At 29.0% G+C, this 24,899-nt stretch overlaps 1 protein-coding gene across 1 annotated transcript; it reads right to left on the reverse strand.

Annotated features, from left to right (window-relative positions):
* Positions 1-485: 485 nt before the first annotated feature.
* Positions 486-21,718, reverse strand: LOC119611784 (sodium/potassium/calcium exchanger 4). The gene is made up of 8 exons (XM_037967476.1): positions 21,570-21,718; positions 10,624-10,761; positions 8,069-8,376; positions 5,257-5,488; positions 5,045-5,191; positions 3,893-4,126; positions 3,726-3,827; positions 486-999 (listed from the first exon to the last, which is right to left on the reverse strand). The coding sequence occupies exons 1-8, from the start codon at positions 21,601-21,603 to the stop codon at positions 674-676; spliced, it is 1,521 nt and encodes a 506-aa protein (XP_037823404.1). The 5' UTR covers positions 21,604-21,718; the 3' UTR covers positions 486-673.
* Positions 21,719-24,899: the final 3,181 nt, after the last annotated feature.

The following is a 24,899-nucleotide window of genomic DNA, read 5'->3' on the forward strand; positions in this document are numbered from 1 at the left end:
ATAGACTACAGTCTATAGACTAGTCTATAGACTAGTCTATAGTCTAGTCTAGTCTATAGACTGTAGACCTTCCCTTTTATTAAAATGTTATTCAATTTTTTTTTATAATTTTTTCGTTTTTTAAAAATATCGTTTTTTATTTTCTCTTACTTAATACTAAATAACAATAAATTCTTAAAGCTAACGTCAAAACTAAATTTAAAATTACAAGCGTATACAAAATGTAAAATAAGAATAAATTTACAAGAAATATAAGAAGCATGTTTCACATACAAAACTTAAACTTGAGTATATTTATGAAAAAAAAAACAAATAATTAACAATTCAATGAAAATAAAATAAATTTAAAACATTTGTTTAAAAATTTTTTTTTAAAGGCTAAGGTTTTGGTAGACATTTTTTCTATAATAAATTATAAACTTATAAATAATAATAATATAAATAATTAATAAAAAAAAAATTGTACATTAATTTGCGTTTTTTTAAAAAGACATTAATATTTGGTTTTTAACAAAAGTTTTCTTATGGAAAAAAGCTTCTTTTTGTTTCGTTGGTTTTCTTTCTGCTACTGCGGGGGCGGGGTTTCCTTCCAAGATTTGAAATCTTGATTTCACTTTTTTTTAACAACTAAACAGTCTTAATTTATAAGTATTTGTTTGTTTGGTTTTTCTAATTAACTACATTGTTTGGGGAAGAATACATTCATTTCGATTAGTATTTGTAAAACGATAAACACCACATAGACTATAAAGAGCAGCAGACCCACTCGCTTGGTTAGACGATAACCACTTAAACTCAGGCCCACGAAGAGTGTTAAAGTGCACAGCATTAGAATTAAAATACTGTATTCTATACCCTGAGCAGCAATTTTGATTCGGTTCATACCATCAGCCATGCCATAGTTCATGCAATTCTTGATAAACCATGGTACACCTAGGGACAGAAGAATGGCCAAGGAATTGGCACCCAATGAATTAGAGACACCAATACCACTTTCACCTGCAAAAACAAAAACAATGAAATTTTAATTAAAATTATAAAATTTCCTATAAATAGAAATAAGAGAGCAATATGGTTACTTTTCTATACTATTTTTGAGCAGTAACGAGTATTTCGCCAAGTGGTTACTTTTTCTTAATAATGAAATTTAACAAAAAATTTCTTTAGCACTGAGATTCTCCTAAATTTCTAATAAAATTCGGCTAAAAATGTGTAGCGAATATCGGTTACTTAACTTATATTTAAGCGGTTACTCGCTTAAAATGTTAAAATTTTCCAACAAAACTACTTTTATAACAATTCTTATTCAATTTAAATGCTTTTGGGTAAAGTAACCAGTAATTTTCAAAGTGGTTACTTTTTCTTATTAATGCAATTAAACACGAAATTGCATTACCAATGAGTTTCTCTTGGAATTCTAATAAAATTCCTGTAAAAATGTTTACGAATACCGGTTACTTAAACTATTATTAAGCGGTTACTCGCCTAAAATGTAAGAATTTTTGGATAAAAGTTATTTTTCTTCAATAATATAGCAATTTAAAGAAGTTTGAGCCTAATAACGAGTAATTTGCAAAGCGGTTACTTTTTCTTAATAATGAAGTTAAACACAAAATTTCATTACCAATAAGTTTCTCTTGAAATTCTATTAAAATTACGCTAAAAATTTTCATCGAATACCGGTTACTTAAACTATTTTTAAGCGGTTACTCGTCTAAATTATAAGAATTTCTGGGTAAAAGTTATTTTTCATTAATACAAAAGAAATTTAAAAAAGTTTGAGCCTAAACGAGTACTTTATAAAGTGGTTACTTTACGAATACCGGTTACTTAAACTATTTTTAAGTGGTTACTCTTTTAAAATATAAGAATTTTTGGGTAAAAGTCAGTTTTCATCAATACTAATGAAATATAAAGAAGTTTGAGACTAATAACGGGTACTTTACAAAGTGATTACTTTACGAATACCGATTACTTAAACTATTTTTAAGCGGTTACTCGCTTAAAATTTAAGAATTTTTGGCTAAATATTAATTTTTATTAATACTAAAGAAGTTTGAGCCTAATAACGAGTATTTTACAAAGTGGTTACTCTACGAATACCGGTTACTTAAAATATTTTAAAGCGGTTATTGGCCTAAAATATAAGAATTTTTGGGTAAACCTCAGTTTTCGTCAGAAATTTGAGCCTAATAACGAATACTTTACAAAGTGGTTACTCTACTAATACCGATTACTTAAACTAATAAGCGGTTACTCGTCTAAAATATAAGAATATTTGGGTAATAGTCAGTTTTCATCAATACTAAAGAAACTTAAAGAAGTTTGAGACTAAAAACGAGTAATTTTTTAAGTGGTTTCTTTGCGAATATTGGTTACTTAAACTATTTTTAAGCGGTTACTCGCCTAAAATATAAGAATTTTTGGGTTAAAGTTAGTTTTCATCAATACTAAAGAAATTTAAAGAAGTTTGAGACTAATAATGAGTACTTTACAAAGTATTTACTTTGCGAATACCGGTTACTTAAACTATTTTTAAGCGGTTACTCGCCTAAAATTTAGGAATTTTTGGGTAAAATTTATTTTTAATCAATACTAAAGAAATTTAAAGAAGTTTGAGCCTAATAACGAGTATTTTACAAAGTGGTTACATTACGAATACCGGTTACTTAAACTATTTTTAAGCGGTTACTCGCCTAAAATTTAGGAATTTTTGGGTAAAATTTATTTTTAATCAATACTAAAGAAATTTAAAGAAGTTTGAGCATAATTACAAGTAATTTACAAAGTGGTTACTCTACGAATACCGGTTACTTAAACTATTTTTGAGCGGTTACTCGGCTAAAATATAAGAATTTTTCGGTTAAAGTGAGTTTTCATCAACGCTTAAGAAATTTAAGGAAGTTTGAGACTAATAACGAGTAATTTTTTAAGTGGTTACTTTACGAATGCCGGTTACTTAAACTATTTTTAAGTGGTTATTTGCCTAAAATATAAGAATTTTTGTGTAAAAGTTATTTTTCTTCAATGCTAAAGAAATTTAAAGAAGTTTGAGCCTAATAACGAGTACTTTAAAAAGTGGTTACTTTACGAATACCGGTTACTTAAACTATTTCTAAGTGGTTATTCGCCTAAAATATAAGAATTTTTGGGTAAAAGTTATTTTTCTTCAATTCTAAAGAAATTTAAAGAAGTTTGAGCCTAATAACAAGTAATTTACAAAGTGGTTACTCTACGAATACCGGTTACTTAAACTATTTTTGAGCGGTTATTCGCCTAAAATATAATAATTTTTGGGTAAAAGTTATTTTTCTTCAATGCTAAAGAAATTTAAAGAAGTTTGAGCCTAATAACGAGTACTTTATAAAGTGGTTACTTTACGAATACCGGTTACCTAACCCATTTTTAAGCGGTTACTCATCTAAACTATAAGAATTTCTGGGTAAAATTCAGTTTTCATCAATACTAAAAAAATTTAAAGAATTTTAAGCCTAATAACGAGTACTTTACAAAGTGGTTACTTTTTCTTAAATCGATTAAACAGATTTTTAATCGATTACTCGTCATAAAATTGATTTATGTAGCACAAGCTCTAAAACAAAAGTGCTTTAAAGCTTTGCTTTACAATTCTAAATTTTTAAAAAGCTTTCACTTAGAAATCAAAATTAAAACTTTAAGCTTAAAGCTTATTTAAGCTCGTCCAGACGAAAAAAGTGCCAACTTACCATTTCTTAACGAAATCACACTGGACACTGCCTCGGGCATAGTAGAGCCGGCAGCCAAAAAGGTGAGACCCATAATAATTGTGGGTACATTAATGGCGACACCTTTAAAGGGAAATAAAAAATTATTACAATTTTCAAAATATAAACTTTTAAAAGCTTTCACTTACCAAACGAGGTCAACATCCAAACGATCATATAGGCATTGGCGCCAATTGCAATGATGCACATTATAAAGGATAACGGATATAATTTACGATATTTTATGGGATGGGGTATCAGTATGGACAGGATAAATTTAAGTGGGAAAGTAAAGAACCACCAAAATTTCATAAGCTTTGATTCGCCGCGAGGTAGAGAATAAAGACTGGGAGGAAGTGTCATTGTCTGTTCATCACCATCCCCTAAAAATGGAAGAAGAAAAAAAGAAGTGAGTATTAAGCGTATGTCTTTAGAAGGTTTTTGACAAAAAAGGCTTTATGAAAGCTTTTTAACAAAAAAACTCAAAGAAAGCTTTTAATACATAAAGGCTCAATAAAAGCTTTTAATACAAAAAAGCTTAATACAAGCTTTTAGTACAAAAAAAGCTCAATACAAGCTTTTTATACAAAAAAAGCTCAATGAAAGCTCTTAATACAAAAATGCTTAATTAAAGCTTTTTATAGAAAAAAGCTCAAAGACAGATTTTTGTATAAAAAAAGCTCAATGATTTTAGTATAAAAAACTTAATGAAAGCTTTTTTTATAAAAAAGCCCAATGGAAGCTTTTTAATAAAAAGCTAAATGAAAGCTTTTTAATGAAAAGCGAAATGAAAGCTTTTTAATAAAAAGTTAAATGAAAGCTTTTTAATAAAACGTTAAATGAAAGCTTTTTAATAAAACGTTAAATGAAAGCTTTTTAATAAAACGTTAAATGAAAGCTTTTTAATAAAAAGCTAAATGAAAGCTTTTTAATAAAAAGCTAAATGAAAGCTTTTTAATAAAAAGCTAAATGAAAGCTTTTTAATAAAAATCTAAATGAAAGCTTTTTAACAAAAAAAGCTCCATGAAAGCTTTTTAACAAAAAAAGCTCCATGAAAGCTTTTAATACAAAAAGCTCAATTTAAGCTTTTCTTAAAAAAAACTTAATACATAAAAACATTTAATACAAAAAAACTTAATAAAAGCCTTTAATAAAGCTTTTAATACCAGAAAGCTTTATAAAAGCTTTTAATACAAAAAAAGCTTTAAATTTGTACTAGACAACTTTACTTATTTAACTTTAAACAAGTAGCTAAACTTAAAGCTTTTTATAATTTAAGCTTTCTAGTAATTTATACTTACAGCTTTTCGAATGTGTCAGATTCACCCTCGACGACATGGAATTGGTATTTTCGGGCAGATTAATAACAAATAAACCATTACCGGTCAAGGGATCTTTCTTGGTGGGCAATTTAGCTTTGGCACTGTTCTCTGGTGGTTCAGTTAAATCTAAAAGTTATCAAAATTTATTATAAAACTGTCTGAAAGCTTTCTACTACAAAACAAAAGCTTACCGTATCTGGTCGAAAAGCAGCAACCCAATTTATCCTCCACAAACACTCTGATGGCGGGCATAAATTTATTATTATTGAAAGTAACCAAATAGTAAATGATCAGGAAACCCATCATGACACAGGATTCGGTGAAGGTGATCTCACCACCCCAGGCCAATATGATCAGAATGATAGTGTTGAAACCGTAGATAAAGCAATCGCGAGCAATGGGCCACCAATCGAGTTGGACGGGCTGAAATAGAATTTTAAGATTATTTTTAATATGGTAGTTTGGGACAAGTAACGATTAATGTTTGATCGTATTCGAATAACAAGCAACGATTAATTTCCAAAGCGGTTACTTTTTGGTAATTTTGATTTTAAATGAAAATTTGTAATACTAATGGATTTCTGTTAAAATGTTATCGAAATGTAGCTAAAAATTTTATTCGAATAATGATTACTTAGTCAAATTTAAAGCGGGTACCCGCCTTAATTTAGATAATTTTAAGAAAATTTAATTGTGTGAGTGATTAAGACTAAAATTATGATAATTTTAAGCAAGTAACGATTAATTTCCAAAGTGGTTACTTTTTGGCAATTTTGATATTTAGTGAAAAATTTTAATATAAATGGATTTCTCTTAAAATTTTATTGAAATATAGATACAAATTTTATTCGAATAACGATTACTTAGTTGAATTTGAAGCGGGTACCCGCCTTAAATGTGAAAATTTTAAGAAATTTTTATAGTTAAAGTGTTTTATAATGAATTTAGTGTATTTAGGGATAAGTAACCATTAATTTCTGAAGTGGTTACTTTTTCCGAATATTGATTTTAGGGGAAATTTTTTGTTATAAATATATTTGTCTTAAAATGTTATCAAAATTTTTATAAAAAATTTATTCGAATAACGGTTATTTATGCAAATTTGGAGCGGGTACCCATCTAAATTTCGATAATTTTAAGAAATTTTCATAATTAAAGTGATTTAAATTGAATTTAGAGTTGTTTGGACTAAGTAACCATTAATTTTCAAAGTGGTTACTTTTCGAAATATTGATATTAGGGGAAATTTTTTTGTTATAAATGTATTTGTCTTAAAATTTTATCAAAACCTTTATAAAATTTATTCGAATAACGGTTACTTATGCAAATTTCAAGCGGGTACCCGCCTTAATTTTAATAATTTTTAAAAATTTTCTTAATTAAAGTGATTTAAAATGAATTTGGAGTTGTTTGGGCCAAGTAACCACTAATTTTTAAAGTGGTTACTTTTTCCCAATTTTGATTTTAGGTGAAATTTTTTGTTACAAATGTATTTGTCTTAAAATTTTATCAAAATATTTATTAAAAATTTATTCGAATAACGGTAACTTATGCAAATTTGAAGCGGGTACCCATCTAAATTTCGGTAATTTTAAAGAATGTTCATAGTTAAAGTGATTTAAAATGAATTTAGTGTATTTTGGGATAAGTAACCATCAATTTTCAAAGTGGTTACTTTTTCGAAACATTGATATTAGGGAAAATTTTTTGTTATAAATGTATTTGACTTAAAATTTTATCAAAATATTTATTAAAAATTTATTCGAATAACGGTTATTTATGCAAATTTGAAGCGGGTACCCGTCTAAATTTCGGTAATTTTAAAGAATGTTCATAGTTAAAGTGATTTAAATTGAATTTAGAGTTGTTTGGACTAAGTAACGATTAATTTTCAAAGTGGTTACTTTTCGTCAATATTGATTTTAGGTAAAATTTTTTGTTATAAATGTATTTGTCTTAAAATTTTATCAAAATATTTATAAAAAATTTATTCGAATAACGGTTACTTATGCAAATTTCAAGCGGGTACCCGCCTTAATTTTAATAATTTTTCAAAATTTTCTTAATTAAAGTGATTTAAAATGAATTTGGAGTTGTTTGGGCCAAGTAACCACTAATTTTTAAAGTGGTTACTTTTTCCCAATTTTGATTTTAGGTGAAATTTTTTGTTATAAATGTATTTGTCTTAAAATTTTATCAAAATATTTATTAAAAATTTATTCGAATAACGGTAATTCATGCAAATTTGAAGCGGGTACCCATCTAAATTTCGGTAATTTTAAAGAATGTTCATAGTTAAAGTGATTTAATATGAATTTAGTGTATTTTGGGATAAGTAACCATTAATTTTCAAAGTGGTTACTTTTTCAGAATATTGATTTTAGGGGATCTTGTTATAAATGTATTTAGGGGATCTTGTTATAAATGTATTTGTCTTAAAATTTTATCAAAATATTTATCAAAAATTTATTCGAATAATGGTTACTTATGCAAATTTGAAGCGGGTACCCGCCTTAATTTTGCTAGTTTTAAGAAATTTTCATAATTAAAGTGATTTAAAATGAATTTAGAGTTGTTTGGGCTAAGTAACCACTAATTTTTAAAGTGGTAACTTTTACGTAATTTGGATTTTAGGTGAAATTTTTTGTTATAAATATATTTGTCTTAAAATTTTATTGAAAAATAATTAAAAATTGTATGCGAATAACGATTACTTAATAGAATTTGAAGCGGGTACCCGTCTTAATTTTGATAATTTTTGAAAATTTTCATATTTGAAGTGATTTAAATTGAAAATAGAGTTATTTGGGCTAAGTAACCACTAACTTTCAAAGTGGTTACTTTTTCCCAATTTCGATTTTAGGTGAAATTTTTTGTTATAATTTCACTTTTCATGGGATTTAATGAAAGTTTACTTAAGAATTTTGTTAAAATTAGGATTACTTAACAGAAATTAAAACGGTTACTCGTGTTAAATATTATATTTTTAAGATATTTACTCACCTTATTGATAGCCAAGGCCGCCAAACTTGCCACACCTAGTGTATTAAACATCAGTGAACCAATAATGGTGCCCAAACCCATATCCGAATGTGTTATCAAGGTACTAATGGTATTGGTGAAAAATTCCGGCATAGAAGTGGCCGTAGCCATAAATGTGGCTGCCGCCACATCTTTCGACAAATTCAAATCCTCACAAATACACTCGACGGTGGGTAAAAAGTAATCGTTGCATATAATGGCCAATAGGATAAAGAAGTAAACGGCAGCTATGACGTGCAAAACAACCCAACCCTGGCGCAGTTGTTCCACTAGAAGGAAAATAAATGTTAAATTCAATTGATAAATAAATTTAAAGTAAAACACGTAAATTATAGAAAAATTATTTATAATCGATTTTAAGTTGTACTTATCTAAAATCTTTATTAAAAAATATGATTGTATATTTTTAATAATTTTATATAGAAAAGCACGGAAGCACTTGACTTCAGTTGACTCCCAAGTTAACCACACTGGGAGATATGCCTTATCTTTAGATGATAATTTATTTATACATTATTGAAGTTGCATTTTTTTGTTGTACATAAAAAACCACAATGGCTGAACAAAATGGCGTTTAGAATTTACAGTTAAGTGTCTAGAATATTGTCAAGCTTAAATTTTTGAAGTGCTTTTTTTTAGAAGAAAATTCAAGTTCATGGTTATTTAGCTTTAAAATATCAAGAGATCTTTGTTAACTGATAACTTCAAACTGCAAATTTATTGATTTAGTGTTGTAACTTTAAGAAAGTGGTTACTATTTTTTAATATTGTTTTTAGACGAAAAATTTATTAGGTTTTAGTTTTCTTACAAAATTAAATGAATTTTTGTCAAAAATTTTTTCTTAAAAACCGATTACTTTATACAAATTTAAACGGTTACTCGTGTAATATTTGTTAATTCTTGAAAAATTTTATGTGTTATGCCTAACTATCTCAATTTTAAGCATTTTTAGCCATGTAACGAGTATTTTCCAAAGTCGTTACTTTTAGCCAATTTTGATTATAGCCAAAAAATTTTCAATATAATAGTTTTCCTGTAAAATTTTAAGAAATTTTATTAAAAAATTTAATAAAAAAAACGGTTACTTAATTCTTATTTAAACGGTTACTCGTGTAAAATTTGTTAATTCCTAGAAAATTTAATATGTTATGCGTAATTAATTCAATTTTAAGCATTTTTAGCCAAGTAACGAGTATTATCCAAAGTGGTTACTTTTGGCCAATTTTGATTTTTAGCAAACATTTTCTTAGGCAACGTTTTTCTAACGAATTTTTAAGAAACTTTGTCGAAAAATTTCGTTTAAAAACCTATTACTTTTCATAGTTTTAAACGGTTACTCGCCTAAAAATTCAAAATTTCTTAAAATTTTTATAAGGAATGTAAATAAGAGCTAATTTCAGAACGTTTCTGCTAAGTAACGATTAATTTTGAAAGTGGTTACTTTTTGTCAATATTGATTTTATGGGGAAATTTTCTTTGTCAATTAATTTCTAATGAAATTTAAAGAATATCTGTTGAAAATTTTTCTTAAAAAACCGATTACTTTTCATAGGTTTAAACGGTTACTCGCTTAAAAATTCAAAATTTCTTAAAATTTGTATAGGGAATATAAATAGAAGTTCATTTTAAGACATTCCTGCTAAGTAACGATTAATTGTGGAAGTGGTTACTTTTCGCCATTATTGATTTGATGAAAAAATTGTCTTTGCCAATCAATTTTTAATTAAATTTAAAGAATATCTGTTGAAAATTTTTGTTAAAAAACTGATTACTTTTCGTAGTTTTAAACGGTTACTCGCTTAAAACGTTAAAATTTCTTAAAAATTTTATAAGGGAGGTAAATAGAAGATAATTTTAGGACGTTTCTGATAAGTAACGATTAATTTTGTGGTTTTTGTGGAAGTGGTTACTTTTCGCCAATATTGATTTTATGAGAAAAATTTCCTTGCCAATCCGTTTCTAATGAAATTTTATGAATTTCTGTTGAAATTTTTTCTTAAAAAACCGATTATTTTTCATAGTTTTAAACGGTTACTCGCTTAAAAATTCAAAATTTCTTAAAAATTTTATAAGGTAGGTAAATAGAAGTTAGTTTAAAGTAGTTTTAGATAAGTAACGATTCATTTTGAAAGTGGTTACTTTTGGCTAATTATGATTTTTTAAGGGAAATTTCTTAGGGAATGGATTTTTGTGAAATTTTTAAAGCAATTCTATTAGTTTTTCTATTTTAAACGGTTACTCGCTATAGATTTTGTCAAATTTATAAATTCAAACTTTGTAAATTAGAATTTATGGACTTTTTAAATTGAAAAACCTTGTTTTCTAATAAAATCAATGTTAAATTTATTTCAATTTACTAATTTAATTTATCACCATGTTAATGGACTTGTTAGCAAGTATGATGGGTTATTATTTAGCAAAGTAATGGGTAATAATTTATAATTAATATTAATTATATACATAGTTTATATGAAATATATTTTTTGTGTTCAATATTAAAAAACCTTCCACTTACCTGTAAAATATTCAGGAAATTCATCTAACGGTGAGTCTTCGGTTTCATTGGGACACGTTTCGCGTGGCACTCCCTTTAACAGCATAAAATCATCCAAATTGCGAAAAAATGAGTTAAAATTACTTGTAGCATTTTCTTCTGTAAGTAGATAAAGAGAAAAAATGTTATTAATTATTAGGGGCTCATTATCGTGACATGTTTCATAATTAAAAGAAATCCCCCTAATCACAAGAAAATCACCGCCTAAATGGCTTTTTTTTCATAGATAAAATTCCTCGTTTAAAAGTATTTATTGTTAAGAACCACGATTGTTTAAATTAAAATAATTAATAGGTAATTTAATTAATTACTTAGAAATTATTAAATTTAAAAAAAAAACTTCAGTTTCAAATAGTTAATTGTTTAAATTTAAAGCTTTTTTTGTTATTATTTAAAGATAAAATTATATTTGTTCCACAAGGTTTTAAAAAATATGTAATTATTGACACATTGTTTTTATTGTAAACTCAAATTCCAAACACGAAAATTTTCTTTTTATGATATTTATTATGAATAAAAAAGATTAAAAAAAACTTGAAGTTACAATTGTTAACAATTAAAACGGTTAATTTGAAAAGATAAAAACAATTTAGTCATTCCTTTCATTATCTAGCAACGTAATAGCTACACGATTCTAATAACCAAGAAAAATTTTATATGGAAATTACTTCTTTTACATTAACATATAATTAAGTATTAAATACTTTGATTAATGCATTAATTTAATTAGTTTTATGCATATTAGAAAAATAATACGCAAAATAAATCATGTTATTTTTCACTCATACGTCATGATGTTCTTTGAAACGCTAACCAAACTTATCAATAGCATTAACATAATTTGATTGATAAATTTTTGGCGCCAAAAACTATATTCACTAAAGATTTATTAACTACCTTGGTAATGGGTATGACTTGATAACACTAATCAAGACCACACTGGTATATGATGTTGTCATATTGACTATATATACAAGGTTCAATACTAGTTCCGTTCTGTTCCTGTTAATGTTCTAGTTCTGTTCTAGGTCTAGTTTATAGTCTATTCTATAGTGTAGGCTGTAGTCTAGTTAATAGTCTAATCTATAGTCTACGCTATAGTCTAGTCTATAGTCTAGTCTATAGCCTAGTCTATAGTCTAGTCTATAGTCTAGTCTATAGTCTAGTCTATAGTCTAGTCTATAGTCTAGTCTATAGTCTAGTCTATAGTCTAGTCTATAGTCTAGTCTATAGTCTAGTCTATAGTCTAGTCTATAGTCTAGTCTATAGTCTAGTCTATAGTCTAGTCTATAGTCTAGTCTATAGTCTAGTCTATAGTCTAGTCTATAGTCTAGTCTATAGTCTAGTCTATAGTCTAGTCTATAGTCTAGTCTATAGTCTAGTCTATAGTCTAGTCTATAGTCTAGTCTATAGTCTAGTCTATAGTCTAGTCTATAGTCTAGTCTATAGTCTAGTCTATAGTCTAGTCTATAGTCTAGTCTATAGTCTAGTCTATAGTCTAGTCTATAGTCTAGTCTATAGTCTAGTCTATAGTCTAGTCTATAGTCTAGTCTATAGTCTAGTCTATAGTCTAGTCTATAGTCTAGTCTAGTCTATAGTCTAGTCTATAGTCTAGTATATAGTCTAGTCTATGGTCTAGTCTATAGTCTAGTCTATAGTCTAGTCTATAGTCTAGTCTATAGTCTAGTCTATAGTCTAGTCTATAGTCTAGTCTATAGTCTAGTCTATAGTCTAGTCTATAGTCTAGTCTATAGTCTAGTCTATAGTCTAGTCTATAGTCTAGTCTATAGTCTAGTCTATAGTCTAGTCTATAGTCTAGTCTATAGTCTAGTGTATAGTCTAGTCTATAGTCTAGTTAGTCTATAGTCTAGTCTAGTCTATAGTCTAGTCTAGTCTATAGTCTAGTCTGTAGTCTAGTCTATAGTCTAGTCTATAGTCCAGTCTATAGTCTAGTCTATAGTCTCTATCTAGTCTAGTCCTATAGTCTAGTCTATAGTCTAGTCTATAGTAGTCTATCGTATAGTCTAGTATATGTCTAGTCGTTAGTCTATAGTATAGTATAGTCTAGTCTAGTCTAGTCTAGTCTATAGTCTAGTCTATAGTCTAATCTATAGTCTAGTCTATAGTCTAGTTTATAGTCTAGTCTAGTCTATAGTCTAGTCTATAGTCTAGTCTGTAGTCTAATCTATAGCCTAGTATATAGTCTAGTCTATAGTCTAGTCTATAGTCTAGTCTATAGTCTAGTCTATATTCTAGTCTTTAGTTTAGTCTATAGTCTACTCATATTCTAGTTCATTTCTAGTTTACTGCAGTATAGTCTAGTCTATAGACTAGTCTAGTTATAGTCTAGTCTATAGTTTAATCTATAGTACATATAGTCTTTAGTTTAGTCTATAGTATAGTCTATAGTCTAGTCTGTAGTCTGGTCTATGGTTTAGTCTTTAGTGTAGTTTATAGTCTAGTTTATAGTTTCTAGTCTATATCCTAGGCTATTGTCTAGTCTATAGTCTATTCGGTAATCTAGTCTATAGTCTATTCGGTAGTCTAGTCTATAGTCTAGTCTACAGTCTAGTCTATAGTCTAGTCTATAGTCTAGTCTATGGTATAGTCTATTGTCTAGTCTATAGTCCAGTTTATAGTCTAGTCTATAGTCTAGTCTATGGTCTAGTCTATAGTCTAGTCTATAGTCTAGTCTATTGTCTAGTCTATAGTCTAGTCTATAGTCTAGTCTATAGTCTAGTCTATAGTCTAGTCTATAGTCTAGTCTATAGTCTAGTCCATAGTCTAGTCTATAGTCTAGTCTATAGTCTAATCTATAGTCTAGTCTATAGTCTAGTCTATAGTGTAGTCTATAGTCTAGTCTATAGTCTAGTCTATAGTGTAGTCTATAGTCTAGTCTATAGTCTAGTCTATAGTCTAGTCTATAGTCTAGTCTATAGTCTAGTCTATAGTCTAGTCTATAGTCTAGTCTATAGTCTAGTCTATAGTCTAGTCTATAGTCTAGTCTATAGTCTAGTCTATAGTCTAGTCTATAGTCTAGTCTATAGTCTAGTCTATAGTCTAGTCTATAGTCTAGTCTATAGTCTAGTCTATAGTCTAGTCTATAGTCTAGTCTATAGTCTAGTCTAGTCTATAGTCTAGTCTATAGTCTAGTCTACAGTCAAGTCTACAGTCTAGTCTAGTCTAGTCTATAGTCTAGTCTATAGTCTAGTCTATAGTCTAGTCTATAGTCTAGTCTATAGTCTAGTCTATAGTCTAGTCTATAGTCTAGTCTATAGTCTAGTCTATAGTCTAGTCTATAGTCTAGTCTATAGTCTAGTCTATAGTCTAGTCTATAGTCTATTCTATAGTCTAGTCTATAGTCTAGTCTATAGTCTAGTCTATAGTCTAGTCTATAGTCTAGTCTATAGTCTAGTATATAGTCTAGTCTATAGTCTAGTCTATAGTCTAGTCTATAGTCTATAGTCTAGTCTATAGTCTAGTCTATAGTCTAGTCTATAGTCTAGTCCATAGTGTAGTCTATAGTATAGTCTATTGTCTAGCCTATAGTCTAGCCTTAGATTTCCTATCGACCACCTTCCCGTCTGCCTAGTCATAAACACATGGCATTAGTTATACATTTGTTGAAAATAATTTGTTAATTGTCAATTTGTAGTTTTTTTTTTTCATTTTTGTTTATAAATCTGACATTGACATACACAATACACTCATATCTATTCTTCAGCTGCCTGCATTCAACAGAGCCATACACAAAGAAAACCGTTTTGTTTATTTAATCAAGAGAAAAAAGGTAAATAATACTACGTCATAAATTAATAAACTGTAATAAAAAAATATCAATAAAAAATAATATCATAAAATCACCCTCATTATTATGAGGCTGATGGCTCAAACACTGATGGGTAAATGGGGCGAAGGGGAGAACGTAAAGTATTAAAAGTACTTTTTGTTTTACGTTCGCAGTAGTATAACACATATTTGGTGTAGCGGAGAAGGTTTTGATTTGATAATAATATTTTGTTAAATTTTCATTGTTTATATAGGATTTTTGTTGTTAATAATTTACAATTTGTTTTAATACTCTACTGTCTGTGTTTGTTTAAGTTTGGAATATTACATATAGTTTGAAGTGTTCTTTAAAGACCTATAAATTACGGTCATTTTTGAGGAGAATCAAAAGTACTTGAGCTTTTAAATTTGTTTAGTGTTTAAAGAGGCTTTAAGAGTATTAGCTGTATCAAAACTTCCAGTTCTTGCGAACGTGATAAGTTCCGAACTGAGGGTAAAGTCTTTGCATTTCTATTGTACATAATAGTAAACTATAGTAAAATGTTTTTATTTAAAAACCGGTTACTGGTTTGTTGTTGTTTAATTATTTTAAATTTTTTTATCAAAAGCTTTTTTGTAACACTTAGCAAATGTAATATTTTGTGTGTTTTAAGTTTTGTTGAGTAGCACTTGAAAATTGTTAAATGTTTACTTAGACTAAGAACCGGTTACTTAATGGCTGTGTTTTATAATAATTTAACTAAATTATAGTATTTATATTGTAAATTGGAGTTTTAAAGAGCGGCTAATGAAAAATAGTGTTTTAAAAATGTGGTTACTTTAAAAAAAGTAACCGGTTACTTTTTAAAACTTTAATTATTTCTAAGAAAACTACATATGCATACTAATCGAATTTTTATGGTAGAATTTTCTAGTTCTGTTTCTAGTTCTTTCTAGTTCTAGTTCTGTTCTAGTTCTGTTCTAGTTCTGTTCTAGTTCTGTTCTAGTTCTGTTCTAGTTCTGTTCTAGTTCTGTTCTAGTTCTGTTCTAGTTCTGTTCTAGTTCTGTTCTAGTTCTGTTCTAGTTCTGTTCTATTCTGTTCTAGTTCTGTTCTAGTTCTGTTCTGTTCTGTTCTGTTCTAGTTCTGTTCTGTTCTAGTTCCGTTCTGTTCTAGTTCCGTTCTGTTCTAGTTCCGTTCTGTTCTAGTTCCGTTCTGTTCTAGTTCCGTTCTGTTCTAGTTCCGTTCTGTTCTAGTTCAGTTCTAGTTCTGTTCTAGTTCTGTTCTAGTTCTGTTATTTGTTCTGTTCTAGTTCTGTTCTAGTTCTGTTCTAGTTCTGTTCTAGTTCTGTTCCAGTTCTGTTCTAGTTCTGTTCTAGTTCTGTTCTAGTTCTGTTCTAGTTCTGTTCTAGTTCTGTTCTAGTTCTGTTCTAGTTCTGTTCTAGTTCTGTTCTAGTTCTGTTCTAGTTCTGTTCTAGTTCTGTTCTAGTTCTGTTCTAGTTCTGTTCTAGTTCTGTTCTAGTTCTGTTCTAGTTCTGTTCTAGTTCTGTTCTAGTTTCTAGTTCGTTCTAGTTCTGTTCTAGTTCGTTCTAGTTCTGTTCTAGTTCTGTTCTAGTTCTGTTCTAGTTCTGTTCTAGTTCTGTTCTAGTTCTGTTCTAGTTCTGTCTAGTTTTCTGTTCTAGGTTCTGTTCTAGTTCTGTTCTAGTTCTGTTCTAGTTCTGTTCTGTTCTGTTCTAGTTCTGTTCTGGTTCTGTTCTAGTTCTGTTCTAGTTCTGTTCTAGTTCTGTTCTAGTTCTGTTCTAGTTCTGTTCTAGTTCTGTTCTAGTTCTGTTCTAGTTCTGTTCTAGTTCTGTTCTAGTTCTGTTCTAGTTCTGTTCTAGTTCTGTTCTAGTTCTGTTCTAGTTCTGTTCTAGTTCTGTTCTAGTTCTGTTCTAGTTCTGTTCTAGTTCTGTTCTAGTTCTGTTCTAGTTCTGTTCTAGTTCTGTTCTAGTTCTGTTCTAGTTCTGTTCTAGTTCTGTTCTAGTTCTGTTCTAGTTCTGTTCTAGTTCTGTTCTAGTTCTGTTCTAGTTCTGTTCTGTTCTGTTCTGTTCTAGTTCTGTTCTAGTTCTGTTCTAGTTCTGTTCTAGTTCTGTTCTAGTTCTGTTCTAGTTCTGTTCTAGTTCTGTTCTAGTTCTATTCTAGTTCTGTTCTAGTTCTGTTCTAGTTCTGTTCTAGTTCTGTTCTAGTTCTTTCTAGTTCTGTTCTAGTTCTAGTTCTAGTTCTAGTTCTGTTCTAGTGTTCTAGTTCTGTTCTAGTTCTGTTCTAGTTCTGTTCTAGTTCTGTTCTAGTTCTGTTCTAGTTCTGTTCTAGTTCTGTTCTAGTTCTGTTCTAGTTCTGTTCTACTTCTGTTCTACTTCTGTTTTAGTTCTGTCTTCTAGTTGTGTTTGGTTGTGTTCTAGTTCTGTTAGCTGTGTTCTAGCTGTGTTCTAGTTGTGCTCTGGTTGTGTTCTAGTTCTGTTCTAGTTCTGTTCCAGTTCTGTTCTAGTTCTGTTCAAGTTGTGTTCTAGTTCTGTTCTAGTTCTGTTCAAGTTCTGTTCTAGTTCTGTTCTAGTTCTGTTCTAGTTCTGTTCTAGTTCTGTTCTAGTTCTGTTCTAGTTCTGTTCTAGTTCTGTTCTAGTTCTGTTCTAGTTCTGTTCTAGTTCTGTTCTAGTTCTGTTCTAGTTCTGTTCTAGTTCTGTTCTAGTTCTGTTCTGGTTCTGTTCTAGTTCTGTTCTAGTTCTGTTCTAGTTCCGTTCTGTTCTAGTTCCGTTCTGTTCTAGTTCCGTTCTGTTCTAGTTCCGTTCTGTTCTAGTTCCGTTCTGTTCTAGTTCCGTTCTGTTCTAGTTCCGTTCTGTTCTAGTTCCGTTCTGTTCTAGTTCAGTTCTAGTTCTGTTCTAGTTCTGTTCTAGTTCTGTTCTAGTTCTGTTCTAGTTCTGTTCTAGTTCTGTTCTAGTTCTGTTCCAGTTCTGTTCTAGTTCTGTTCTAGTTCTGTTCTAGTTCTGTTCTAGTTCTGTTCTAGTTCTGTTCAAGTTCTGTTCTAGTTCTGTTCTAGTTCTGTTCTAGTTCTGTTCTAGTTCTGTTCTAGTTCTGTTCTAGTTCTGTTCTAGTTCTGTTCTAGTTCTGTTCTAGTTCTGTTCTAGTTCTGTTCTAGTTCTGTTCTAGTTCTGTTCTAGTTCTGTTCTAGTTCTGTTCTAGTTCTGTTCTAGTTCTGTTCTAGTTCTGTTCTAGTTCTGTTCTAGTTCTGTTCTAGTTCTGTTCTAGTTCTCTTCTAGTTCTGTTCTAGTTCTGTTCTAGTTCTGTTCTAGTTCTGTTCTAGTTCTGTTCTACTTCTGTTCTACTTCTGTTCTACTTCTGTTCTAGTTCTGTTCTAGTTCTGTTCTAGTTCTGTTCTAGTTCTGTTCTAGTTCTGTTCTAGTTCTGTTCTAGTTTTGTTCTAGTTTTGTTCTAGTTTTGTTCTAGTCAGTTCCAGGTGTGTTTTAGTTCTGTTCTAGTTGTTCTAAAATAATCATAAAACTGTAATTATGTATTAACAATAATTTAATTGTTGAAAAAATTCCTTAAAAATAAAACTAATTTTTATCTTTCTACACGTGTTGCTTTAATTTTTGACAGCTGTTTTAAAATTTTTTAGACTATATTATGACTAATTTATGGAATTTAGTAGAAACTGTAAATGTTTTAAGAAAAAACTTATCTAAATTTGATTATAAACTTGGAAAAAATTATAATCTCAAAAAAAAAAAAAAATATAAAATATAAAAATTAAAATACAACATGATTGACATTTAAATGACGCCTGCTTTATGACCATATTTACAGCAGACGGATTTCGAGATAAAAATTTTTGTTTAACCATAAAAAAGTGTTAAATTGTAAGCGGCTAAAATGATTAAATAAATATAACTAACCTATTCCTATAGGTAGGAATTTAACTAATTGTTATTTACTATTTACTGGAAAAACAAATCCAGTAAAATCTTATCAAGTAAATATTTGTTTTTAAATGTATTTTTAATTTTAGCTATTTAAATCATAAAAATAAATAAATTAGACTATTTAAGTGACAAATTTTATTATTTATTTTTTTTTAAACTTTTTGTCTTACTTTACACAGTAATTAACATTTATAATTCTCATTTAGTACTCTTCGTTATTTTAGGAAAAAATGTAATTCCTTTGAATTGTTTATTTAATGTTTATTTTTAACGAGAGAGACTAATTAAACGATTTGTTGTTAATTTAACTTATCAGTTTTGTTAGAATTTTTTTCAAAAGAAAATTATACAAAAATATGTCTTAAATATAAAATAGAACAAAACGGTGTTTGTTTAAATAAAGAGAATGTTGAAATTTAAAATTTTAATTAAATTTATTAAGAAATCTATCTTATAATTGTTCCAATTATTAAATTAGATCTAAAATGTTAAAGTTTATTCTAGGAAAGTTTTTTTTTAATTTATAATAAACCTATTAATAACAGTGAATCATTTAAACTTCAACAAATTTATTAATAGCGTTGATGTAACTAGTTAATTGAATATAATAAATTATAAGAACTAAACTCTTTCTCCTTTTTTAATGCCTTTTCTTATCAGTTCTTCTTTTAGTAAACATAATTTATTATATTTTTTTATAAAACTTTATAGTGTAAACAAATTGTTAAAACCGTTATAATTTGTACACGCGTAAAATTGGCAATTGTTCAAATATAAAAATGACGTTTTCTATAGACTTTAATAAAAAACAACAAAAAAATATATAAATAAAATTTATTAACATTTAATGTTAATGACATCAGAAAAAAAAACATAAAAATCAATGACATTTTAACAATAACAAATCAGAAATAATGCAGTTTCTTACCCCCACGTAAAATTTAAACCAAAATGACTCTCAAGAAATCTATAAACAATTTATTAACAAAATTGACGTAAAAATTTAATCAATTTGTAAACAAAATTTCAAACAACTCAGAATATAAACTGAACTAGAACTAGAACAGAACTAGAACAGAACTAAAACAGAACTAGAACAGAACTAGAACACAACTAGAACACAACTAGAACACAACCAGAACACAACACAACTAGAACACAGTTAGAACACAACTAGAACAGAACTAGAACAGAACTAGAACAGAACTAGAACAGAACTAAAACAGAACTAGAACAGAACTAGAACAGAACTAGAACAGAACTAGAACAGAACTAGAACAGAACTAGAACTGAACTAGAACAGAACTAGAACAGAACTAGAACAGAACTAGAACAGAACTAGAACAGAACTAGAACAGAACTAGAACAGAACTAGAAGAGAACTAGAACAGAACTAGAACTGAACTAGAACAGAACTAGAACAGAACTAGAACAGAACTAGAACAGAACTAGAACAGAACTAGAACAGAACTAGAACAGAACTAGAACAGAACTAGAACAGAACTAGAACAGAACTAGAACAGAACTAGAACAGAACTAGAACAGAACTAGAACAGAACAAAACTAGAACAGAACTAGAACATAACGTAGAACAAAAGTAGAACAAAACTAGAGCAAAACTAGAGCAGAACTAGAGCAGAACTAGAACAGAACTAGAACAGAACTAGAACAGAACTAGAACAGAACTAGAACAGAACTAGAACAGAACTAGAACAGAACTAGAACAGAACTAGAACAGAACTAGAACAGAACTAGAACAGCAGAACTAGAACAGAACTAGAACAGAAACTTTAGAACAGAACCTAGAAACAGAACTAGACAGAACTAGAACAGAACTAGAACAGAACCTTAGAACAGAACTAGAACCGCAGACTAGAACAGGAACTAGAACAGAACTAGAACAGAAATAGCACAGGAACTAGAACAGAACTAGAACAGAACTAGAACAGAACTAGAACAGAACCTAGAACAGAAGTACAACTGATTTAGAACAGAACTCGAACAGAACTAGAACAGTACTAGGAACAGAACTAGAACAGAACTCGAAACAGAACTAGAACTAGAACAGCAGAACTAGAACAGAACTAGAAACAGAACTAGAACAGACTAGAACAGAACTAGAACAGAACTAGAACAGAACTAGAACAGAACTGGAACAAACTAGAACAGAACTAGGACAGAACTAGAACAGAACTAGAACAGAACTAGAACAGAACTAGAACAGAAGTAGAACAGAACTAGAACAGAACTAGAACAGAACTAGAACAGAACTAGAACAGAACTAGAACAACACTAAAACAGAACTAGAACAGAACTAGAACAGAACTAGAACAGAACTAGAACAGAACTAGAACAGAACTAGAACAGAACTACAACAGAACTACAACAGAACTAGAACAGAACTAGAACAGAACTAGAACAGAACTAGAACAACACTAAAACAGAACTAGAACAACACTAAACAGAACTAGAACAGAACTAGAACAGAACTAGAACAGAACTAGAACTAGAACAGAACTAGAACAGAACTAGAACAGAACTACAACAGAAACTACAACAGAACTACAACAGAACTAGAACAGAACTAGAACAGAACTAGAACAGAACTAGAACAGAACTAGAACAGAACTAGAACAGAACTAGACAACTAGAACAGAACTAGAACAGAACTAGAACACAACTAGAGCACAACTAGAACAGAACTAGAACTAGAACAGAACTAGAACAGAACTAGAAAAACACTAGAACAGAACTAGAACAGAACTAGAACAGAACTAGAACAGAACTAGAACAGAACAGAACTAGAACAGAACTAGAACAGAACTAGAACAGAACTAGAACAGAACTAGAACAGAACTAGAACAGAACTAGAACAGAACTAGAACAGAACTAGAACAGAACTAGAACATAACTAGAACAGAACTAGAACAGAACTAGAACAGAACTAGAACAGAACTAGAACAGAACTAGAACAGAACTAGAACAGAACTAGAACAGAACTAGAACAGAACCAGAACAGAACTAGAACAGAACTAGAACAGAACTACAACAGAACTAGAACAGAAATAGAAATGATTTAGAACAGAACTAGCACTAAACTGAAACGGGGAACTTATTCTTTAATTAGTTCCCTTAAAACTTTTATATATTTTTTTAAAAATTTTAAATTGTTACAATTTATATAATTACCTCGATACCAGTAAAATCTCCATTCCATTTTCATTTTAATATTTAACTAAACTATTGTTGATATATCTTGTAAATTCTTAGAAATATTATGAGAAAAATTATAACTTTCTAAAAACTTTTACACACTCTCGGCAATTTTATTAATTTGTTTTAATATAAACAATTTTTATATCAAATATTTATTAATTTAATAAAATTAACATTTTATTTAAAAATTTAAAACAATTGTTTTGCCATTTGACAACTCATAATGTGACACTTCCAATTAAAAATAACCGTAATTGTTAATGACGTTTTGAAACGTACTTTTTTTTAAAATATGCAGTGTTGTATTTGTTTTAAGATTTTTTTTATAATAAACTTGACAACAATTAGGTATTAATTGTATTGATTATTTTTTTATCTTTTTCTTAGTAATTATTTATTCTATAATAATTTTTTTTCTAAACACTTCTTTGTAACAAAACTTCAATAAAATTGAAATAAATAATTGTGGTCACACAACGAGACTGTTTTAAAAAAACTTTAGAACGCACGCCGGTTTTGTTATTATTATTTTTAATTATTTATTTATAATGTTAAGAAAATCACGTAAATTCATTAAATTAAATAAACGTATTTATTTTAAAATTATATTCTTAACAATATTACTATTATTTTTTTGTAACTATTTAAGTGCTTTAGTATCGATATTATTGACTGTTGAACATTTCAAGAGCAAATAAACCTTTTTAAAAACTTTATCGTTATTTTTATACGTTTAAATGAAATAAAATTCAAAACAAAATATTGTATTGTAAAGTATTTATAAAAAAGTTAAAAAAACACAAAACAACAACAACAAAATTCTACTTTGTGCAAAGTCAACATTTACCAACATTAAATAGACAACTGCTACAACTATTAACAAAAACAACAAGAGAATAAAAACAATATTGAAAATTTTAACTACAACAACAACAATAAAGAGAGAATTTAAAACAAAACTTATATTTAACTCATCTTTATAGTTGTTATAAAAAAATTAGAAAAATTTTAAAAGTTTTTGTTAAATTTTTCTTGAAATTACACCGTTTTGAAAAGAAAATCGAGGAAAAAGTACTTTTTACTAAAAGAAAAGGTACTATAATCAGAACTAGAACAGAACTAGAACAGAACTAGAACAGAACTAGAATAGAACTAGAACAGAACTAGAACAGAACTAGAACTAGAATAGAACTAGAACAGAACTAGAACAGAACTAGGACAGAACTAGAACAGAACTAGAACGGAACTAGAACAGAACTAGAACAGAACTAGAACTAGAACAGAACTAGAATAGAACTAGAACAGAACTAGAAACTAGAACAGAACTAGAACAGAACTAGAACAGAACTAGAACAGAACTAGAACAGAACTAGAACAGAACTAGAACAGAACTAGAATAGAACTAGAACTAGAACAGAACTAGAACAGAACAGAACTAGAACAGAACTAGAACAGAACTAGAACAGAACTAGAACAGAACTAGAACAGAACTAGAACAGAACTAGAACAGAACTAGAACAGAACTAGAACAGAACTAGAACAGAACTAGAACAGAACTAGAACAGAACTAGAACAGAACTAGAACAGAACTAGAACAGAACTAGAACAGAACTAGAACAGAACTAGAACAGAACTAGAACAGAACTAGAACAGAACTAGAACAGAACTAGAACAGAACTAGAACAGAACTAGAACAGAACTAGAACAGAACTAGAACAGAACTAGAACAGAACTAGAACAGAACTAGAACAGAACTAGAACAGAACTAGAACAGAACTAGAACAGAACTAGAACAGAACTAGAACAGAACTAGAACCGAACTAGAACAGAACTGAAATGGAAATGAAATAGAACTAGAACAGAACTAGAACAGAACTAGAACAGAACTAGAACAGAACTAGAACAGAACTAGAACACAACTAGAACACAACTAGAACACAACTAGAACACAACTAGAACACAACTAGAACACAACTAGAACACAACTAGAACACAATTAGAACACAACTAGAACACAACTAGAACACAACTAGAACAGAACTAGAACAGAACTAGAACAGAACTAGAACTAAAACTAGAACAGACTAGACTAGCTAGACTAGACTATAGACTAGACTATAGGACTAGACTATAGACTAGACTAATAGACTAGACTATAGACTAGACTATAGACTAGACTATAGACTAGACTATAGACTAGACTATAGACTAGACTATAGACTAGACTATAGACTAGACTATAGACTAGACTATAGACTAGACATAGACTAGACTATAGACTAGACTATAGACTAGACTAATAGACTAGACTAGAGACTAGACTAAGACTAGACTATAGACTAGACTATAGACTAGACTATAGACTAGACTATAGACTAGACTATAGACTAGACTAGACTATAGACTAGACTAGACTATAGACTAGACTAGACTATAGACTAGACTAGACTATAGACTAGACTAGACTAGAAACTAGACTATAGACTAGACTATAGACTAGACTATAGACTAGACTTTAGACTAGACTATAGACTAGACTATAGACTAGACTATAGACTAGACTATAGACTAGACTATAGACTAGACTATAGACTAGACTATAGGACTAGACTATAGACTAGACTATAGACTAGACTATAGACTAGACTATAGACTAGACTATAGACTAGACTATATATAGACTATAGACTGACTATAGACTAGACTATAGACTAGACTATAGACTAGACTATAGACTAGACCATAGACTAGACTATAGACTAGACTATAGACTACACTATAGACTAGACTATAGACTAGACTTTAGACTAGACTATAGACTAGACTATAGACTAGAATATAGACTAGATTATAGACTAGAATATAGACTAGACTATGAGACTAGACTATAGACTAAGACTATAAACTAGACTATAGACTAGACTATAGACTAGACTATAACTAGACTATATAGACTAGACTATAGACTATACTATAGACTAGACTATAGACTAGACTATAGACTAGACTATAGACTAGACTATAGACTAGACTATAGATTAGACTATAGACTAGACTATAGACTAGACTATAGACTAGACTATAGACTAGACTATAGACTAGACTATAGACTAGACTATTGACTAGACTATAGACTAGACTATAGGCTAGACTATAGACTAGACTATAGACTAGACTATAGACTAGACTATAGACTAGACTGTAGACTAGACTATAGACTAGACTATAGACTAGATCTATAGCCTAGTCTATAGTCTAGTCTATTGTCTAATCTATAGTCTAGTCTATAGTATAATCTATAGT

Source organism: Lucilia sericata, unplaced genomic scaffold (genome assembly GCF_015586225.1).
Source record: "Lucilia sericata isolate MDLA Ls3-8-SP2 unplaced genomic scaffold, ASM1558622v1 Contig001530F_arrow, whole genome shotgun sequence".
In the NCBI taxonomy this organism is placed as follows: domain Eukaryota; kingdom Metazoa; phylum Arthropoda; class Insecta; order Diptera; family Calliphoridae; genus Lucilia; species Lucilia sericata.

Bases quoted from the DNA above. Each gene is read 5' to 3' on its own strand.
- LOC119611784 (XM_037967476.1), bottom strand. From the start codon at position 21,603: ATGAAAATGGAATGGAGATTTTACTGGTATCGAG. The intron at 10,762-21,569 runs GTAATTATATAA...ATCTACTTACAG, and splicing joins GAGATTTTACTGGTATCGAG to AAGAAAATGCTACAAGTAAT. The intron at 3,828-3,892 runs GTAAGTGAAAGC...TTCCCTTTAAAG, and splicing joins TTGGATGTTGACCTCGTTTG to GTGTCGCCATTAATGTACCC.